General features: G+C 66.1%; 1 protein-coding gene and 1 long non-coding RNA gene across 2 annotated transcripts; one reads left to right on the top strand and one right to left on the bottom strand.

The window, feature by feature from the left end:
* The first annotated feature begins 534 nt into the window (after window positions 1-534).
* LOC122170971 lies at window positions 535-1,742 on the top strand. Its single transcript, XR_006171893.1, has 2 exons — window positions 535-743; window positions 1,196-1,742. It is a non-coding gene; the product is annotated as an uncharacterized LOC122170971 (long non-coding RNA).
* A 732-nt stretch (window positions 1,743-2,474) lies between these two features.
* On the bottom strand, window positions 2,475-4,918 carry LOC122170972 (growth/differentiation factor 7-like). Its single transcript, XM_042838260.1, has 3 exons — window positions 4,777-4,918; window positions 4,605-4,718; window positions 2,475-4,020 (listed from the first exon to the last, which is right to left on the bottom strand). The coding sequence occupies exons 1-3, from the start codon at window positions 4,916-4,918 to the stop codon at window positions 3,152-3,154; spliced, it is 1,125 nt and encodes a 374-aa protein (XP_042694194.1). The 3' UTR covers window positions 2,475-3,151.
* Window positions 4,919-6,000: the final 1,082 nt, after the last annotated feature.

Genomic DNA, 6,000 nt, shown 5'->3' with positions numbered 1-6,000 from the left:
CAGTGACCCCCCCAGGCCCGGTTACGCCCCACGCAGTGACACGGACCCACAGGGACCGCCCGTTCCTCTTTCTGAGCACAGCAGCCGGCTGCAGGCGAGTCGGGGTGCTGGGTTGGGTGGGGGGCAAACTCAGCCACGGGGACCCCGGCCACGAAAGAAGGGGCTGTGGGCTCTGTTCCTCTGACCCCCTCTTTCCTCCCAGGCGGAGCCATGGGGCGCCCCATAGCGATGCTGCTGCTCCTGATGCTGCTTCCCCACGGCATCGGGGCAACCACCTCGCAGCCCTCGCTGCCGCCGTGCCGCTGCGATGCGGTGGGCAAAGCGCCGGACTCGTGCTCCGGTGCCGATTGCCTCTGTGCTGCGCCCCAAGGCCCCGCCAACGCCTCCGATTTCCACGCACGGGAATGTCGGGACGCCGTGGGGATGGTGGATGCGGCCGCGGGCGGCGGCGTGGCGGCGGTGGCGGTGGGGGTGGCGGTGGGGCTGGGGGCGGTAGGGGTGGCGCTGGGGGTGGTGGTGTGGCGGTGTCGGAGGACGGCGGGCGCTGCGGGGTGGGGGAAGCGGGAGCCCCCTGCAGCCCATGGGCAGCCCCGCTATGTCAGCCGTGAGGCAGAGAGCAGCTCTGCTGCCGTGGGGGTGCGCCTGGCTCCCGACTACGAGAACGTCTTCGTCGGCTCCTACGCGGCCCCTGGCGCAGCCCCGGTGCAGGATGGAGAGCATGGATGGCAGCAGGAGGGGTACAGGTGAGTCTGCGGAGAGGGGGGGCTGTGGGGGTACGTGGGACCCTCCTGATGGGCTGCATTGGGCCGTCCTGTCCCACTTCATCCCACCCCACTCCACCCCATCCCATCCCATCCCATCCATCCCATCCCATCCCATCCCATCCCACGTCAGCCATTCATCCCACTCCAGCTCATCCTCATCTCCATCCCATCCGCAGTCCGTCCCCATCCCATCTCATCTCAACCCATCCATCCCATCCTACTCCATCTCAACCCAATCTATTGCATCCTCATCCCATCCCACTCAATCCCATCCCCATCCCATTTCAACCCAACCCATCCCACCCCATCCCCATCCCATCCCACCAAACCCAGGGATCAGACACCCGTGGGGCCCTTTCCTCCCCATTCATCCACCCGGGGGTCCGTTCCCATCTCCACGGGGCGCTGCCCCACTGACCCCCTCCCCACAGCCCCCAGGCGCCGCCGGACGATCTCTATTTCCTGGAGAGCGGCGCAGGGGAGCAGCCCATCTACGCCAACACCGGGACCCCCGGAGAGGACATCTATGTCAGCCCCGACCCGTGAGGGCAGCGCCCCGGGGGATTCTGCAGCGCTGGGACGGCGGAGGGGATTTTCCTCTTTTTCTTTTTTTTTCTGTTGGTTTTTTTTTTTTTTTGCAACGAGAGCAAAACGGCTGCGCCGCCGTTTCCTGCGCGGGGCGGAGGGAGGAAGCGGCCGCTTCTCCTTGGGGTTTGCGCTGCGAAATGGGGACGGGGCGGCGGGACGCGGCGGTCCCTGCACGTCGCTCCGGAGCTCCGCGTGACGCCGGGACCGACGGCCCCAAATGCTGCCCTCTGTGAAATCCGACGGCCTGGGACAAAAAATGCCGTTTTTGGACGCTGCTGGCAGTGTGTGGCTGCGAGGTGGGTGGTGACATGGGGGCACCCCGTGTCCCAGCCTCGCACGGGTCCTTGTGATTCTCCACGGTGACATTAAATGTTGGGCTGTCCTCAGTGACCGCAGGACTCACGGTCTGCTGGAACCCCCCAGGGGCTGTGTGGGGTGCTGGGGGTCCCGTTCCCAGAGCAGAGGTGCCAACAATACAGGTCCCACACTGGCAGGTTCCTATTTCCCAGTCCCCTAAGGCCACGTCCCCTTCATGGTGACCCCAGTCCCACATCCATTGAGCTGTGGTCCCCAGAGCCCATAACCCCAGGCTGGAACTCCTCCTGTCCCCCATCCCCATGTCCCCATGTTCCATATCTCAATGTCCCCATGTTCCCACATGTCCCTCTTCCCCCATGGGTGCCACCTCCAAGTCCCCATGTCCCAGTATCTCCATGTCCCACATCCCCATGTCCCTGTGTGTCTGCACCTCACATCCCCATCCCCATCCCATGTCCCCCACCCCATATTCTCATGTCACAGCCTCATGTCTCATGTCCCCATTCCCCTGTCCCCCATGTCCCATATCCCTATGTCTCATGTCCCCATGTTCCCCCATCCTATGTCTCACGCCCCCCCTTCCCCATATCTCATGTCCTCATGTCCCCGTCCCCCTGCCCCCATCCCCTGGCTGTGGGTACCAGTAAATGGGTGCCACATCCCCGATGCGGTCAGGGCTTCCCAGCGCCCGCCCCAAGGCCACAGCGGGGGCAAAGTGCTGCTGGAGCGCAGCCCACACATGACTCACCCATGGGTGACGGATTGGGGGCTGGGGGGGACGTGGCCGCGTGGGGCCGAGCTGCTGGCGCCGTGTTCCCATCACTTTATTCATTTACATCGCGATTGGATTCATAGAAATATATAAATATACCCCCCCAAAAAAATAGAATCCCAACAAAGGCGTACAGTGCAATAAATAACGAGCAATAAATAAAGGACTGTATAAAAAAGGCTCGTGAGGAGAGGAGCCGGGGGGGGGGGGGGCTCCTCCTGCTGAACCAATGCTTTAAATAAGGGGAGAGGGGAATAAGTTATGGCGTGGAGTGATGGCAGTGGGGTCTGCGGCCCTGGGGTCGGTGCCACCAGGATGGGGTGGGGGCCCTGCAGCAGGAGGTCAGACATCAGCATCGGGAGGCGAGGGGTCCCTGCAGGTGGAGGTGGTGGGTCCATATAGACAGAGATGACGAGTTCCTACATCCAGAGGGGATGGAGCCCTGCAACAGAGCTGCCAGTCCCTGTTTGCAGTGATGGATTCCTTTAGACGAAGGTGAGGGATTCCTGTGTCTGGAGGCGACGGATCCCCAGACCCAGAGCTGATGGATTCCCATATCCAGACGTAACAGAACCCTTTGGTGGGGGTGATGGAACCCGACGTCCACATCTGGCAGATCCCTACACCCAGCAGCGCTGCTCCCTGCGCCCAGGGGTGACAGACAGGTCCCTATAGATGGAGGTGGGGACCCCTCCACCCAGCGGTGCCCTCAGGCGCAGTGACAGCGGGTGACCAACATATCCTCGAAGACAGAGCTGACCAACCTGCCCTCTCCATCGTAGTGCATCAGCACCATGGGGTCGTAGGCAGCCGGCACACAGCAGGGCGCCGGGGCAGCGCGGCTCAGGGCGTGCACGCGGGCCTGGATCTGCGCATGCATGCTGGCGGCGCGGTAGTTGTGCGGGCAGGAGCCCTGGCAGAAGCGCATGTCGTAGCTGCGCGGCGCCAGCACCCAGTCGTCCCACCCGATCTCCTGGAAGGACACCTTCAGCACCCGCCGGCAGCATTTCCCCTCGCTCTTCCCGCACTCCTCCTCCAGCCCCCGCCGTCTCCTCGCTCCCCGCCCCTCCCCGTCCCACGTTTCCACTTCCAGAACCGCGTTCCCGGTTCCGGTGCCGTCCCACGGAGCCGACGCGTCGGAGCTGAAGGTCAACTCCAAGCGCAGCGCGGCGCTGCTCCCGGCGGCCCAGTGCCGGATGAGTGATGTCACGTCCAGGTGGAGGGAGCGGGGGTCCAAATCCCGGCCTTGCAGCAGACGCGGGGCCCCGCCGGACCCCCCGGGGGTGTAAATGCTGACCCGGAGCGGTGCTGAGTGCGGGGGGAGCGGCAGCCGTGCCCGCAGCACCTGCGGCCTCTGGCGGAGAGCTCCGGTGCGCGGCACCAGCAGGAGGTAACGGTACGGCCCGGGGGGGTCCCGGCGTCCGCGGGGGTCCCGGTGACCTTCGGAGTCTCCCTGCCCGTGGGAGTGCTGGTCGCCGTCGGGATCCGGCTCTCCGTGGGGGTCCCGGTGTCCTCTGGGTGGTTCCTGCCCCCCTTGGGGGTCCCGCTCTCCCCGGGGGGGGTCCGGCAGGCGCCGCACTGTGGGATGAGAGGACGGCCGGTGTCACAGAGACCCCACAGCGCGCCATGGGATTCCTCCCTGCCCACCCCCCGCCTCCCGCGGGATGAAGGCACCGGAGCTCCAACCCCGTCCCGCGCAGTGGTGCCTCCCAACCCCCGGTCCGGACGGTTCCCCGCATCCCCCCCGCTGTGCCGTTATCAGGGATCGGTGCTTTTAAATGGAAAATTGCAACTCCTCCTCCTCTGAAGGCAACGTTGGGAGCGGCGGGAGGAGGAGAGGAGAGGAGGAGGAGGAAGAGGAGAGGAGGAAGGTGACAGCCGTGGATTCATGTCCGGTCATGTCCCAGCACGTGTCGGGGCAGGGTGTGGGTTGGGGCACGGTTTGGAGATGCAGTGGGATGTGGCTTGGGGACATGGTGGGACATGTTTTGGGGACACCGTTTGGGGACCGGCGGGATGCGGGTTGGGGTGTAGTGGGACACGGCTGGGGGACGCGGCGGGATGAAGTTTGGGGACGCGGTTTGAAAACACACAGGATGCGGCTGGGGGCGCAGCTGGGGGTCGCGGTCCGGGGACACGACGGGAGCGCAGCGTCCACTTACGGATGGCGGTCAGGCGGTGCCAACGCGTTGCGGCCGCCGCTCCGTCGCGCTCCTCCCGTTCCCGGCTGCGGTTCCCTCGCAGTTCGGCCACGCGCCGCTCGTACAGCCGCCGCGCTCGGCTGATGATCTCCGGGTCCGGAGCGTGCGGCACGGGGGGGGGGGCCGGCCATGCCCAAGCGCCGCAGGATGCCGTGTTTGATGGCTTCCAGCTGCTGCCCGTCCTCGTCCCACGCGCGGGGCCGAGGCTGCGCGCCGCCCGCCAGCAGCAGGAGCTGCAGGCAGGTGACGGCGACGGCCCCCACGTCCCGCAGCATCGCGCAGACGGCGGAGGAGGAGGGGGGAGCGGGCGGGGAGTTGCAAAACCTCTTGCGCAAAGGCCCCGCGTGCGGCTCTTATCGATGCCGCGAGGAGAATGAATGGAGCGGAGCAGCCCCGGGTTTATATAAGCGGGACTTTGCCCGCCCTCCTCCCCCCCAATCCCAACCCCCCCCCCCCCCCCGCCCCGGTCCCACGGATGAAACTGCGGGCTCTGCGCGGCGATGGAACGAGGAACGACCGCCGTTTCGGGCGGACGCTTCGCGGCGCCTCCGGGGGGGAGATGCTGAGCGGACCGAGGGGCGGCGGCGGGCGGAGGTCTCGTGGGCGGCTCGTGGAGCTGAGCGGGGATGGGGATGGGGATGTGCGTGCCAGCAGCGCGCCTCGCCTGCCTGCTCTCCCCGTCCCCTCCTCGTCCCCCCCTTCCGCAGCGAGAAGCTCGACGGGTGCCAACACGAGCGGGCGGAGCGGATCGGAGCCGCGATTAAAGAGCGGCACTCCCCAAACGGAGCTCCGGCTGATGACACCGCAGCCCGGCTTTGCCGCACGTCGCTGCCCCGGTCCGGTTCTCACTGAAGTAACCGCGCTCGGGGTTTGCATCATTCCTAAGACGGTGCCGGGCGCGGATGGCTCCGATCCAGAGGCGCTGATGCGGAGCCGCGTGGCAACGGGAAGAGCTCGTGGAGGAGAACCGACGGGGGGTCCCACGGCTGGGCTCCGTCGGAGCTTCTTCCACCAGTAAGAGGACGGACCAAACCGGGAGAGGTCGATGAGGGCAGAGCCGGCAGTCGCCCAGCCCGGAGGTGGACGGGGGCTCCAGGCAACGGGGCTGGGACCGACCGCCCCACTGCCCCACACCGCGGGCAGAAGGGATGTGAGCCCCGTGTGGGGACGGTGTGGGGTGGCCTCTGGTTGGGGCACACGAGGTGACACAGCTGCATTCCGCGCTGCTGAGCTCACAGCTCAGCTGCTCCGTGGCGTTGCCACCAGCCCATGATTTATGCTTGTCTCGGCAGCTGGGCGCAAGCATTATTTCTGCCTTTTTCACCCAGATTCTTGACGTTTCCTGAGGCAAAGAAAG

Source organism: Centrocercus urophasianus, unplaced genomic scaffold (assembly GCF_019232065.1).
Source record: "Centrocercus urophasianus isolate 14NV4802_14NV808 unplaced genomic scaffold, USGS_Curo_1.0 seq_747, whole genome shotgun sequence".
In the NCBI taxonomy this organism is placed as follows: Eukaryota; Metazoa; Chordata; class Aves; order Galliformes; family Phasianidae; genus Centrocercus; species Centrocercus urophasianus.
The sequence above is the reverse complement of the archived record's forward strand: the minus strand, read 5'-3'. Positions and strand labels throughout refer to the sequence as shown.

Excerpts from the sequence above, each read along its gene's own strand:
- LOC122170972 (XM_042838260.1), bottom strand. The coding sequence starts at position 4,918 with ATGCTGCGGGACGTGGGGGCCGTCGCCGTCACCTGCCTGCAGCTCCTG. Across the intron at positions 4,719-4,776 it reads CGGCATCCTGCGGCGCTTGG|CGCGGCGGCTGTACGAGCGG; the intron begins GCATGGCCGGCC and ends TCATCAGCCGAG. Across the intron at positions 4,021-4,604 it reads GCACCGCCTGACCGCCATCC|TGCGGCGCCTGCCGGACCCC; the intron begins GTAAGTGGACGC and ends CTCATCCCACAG.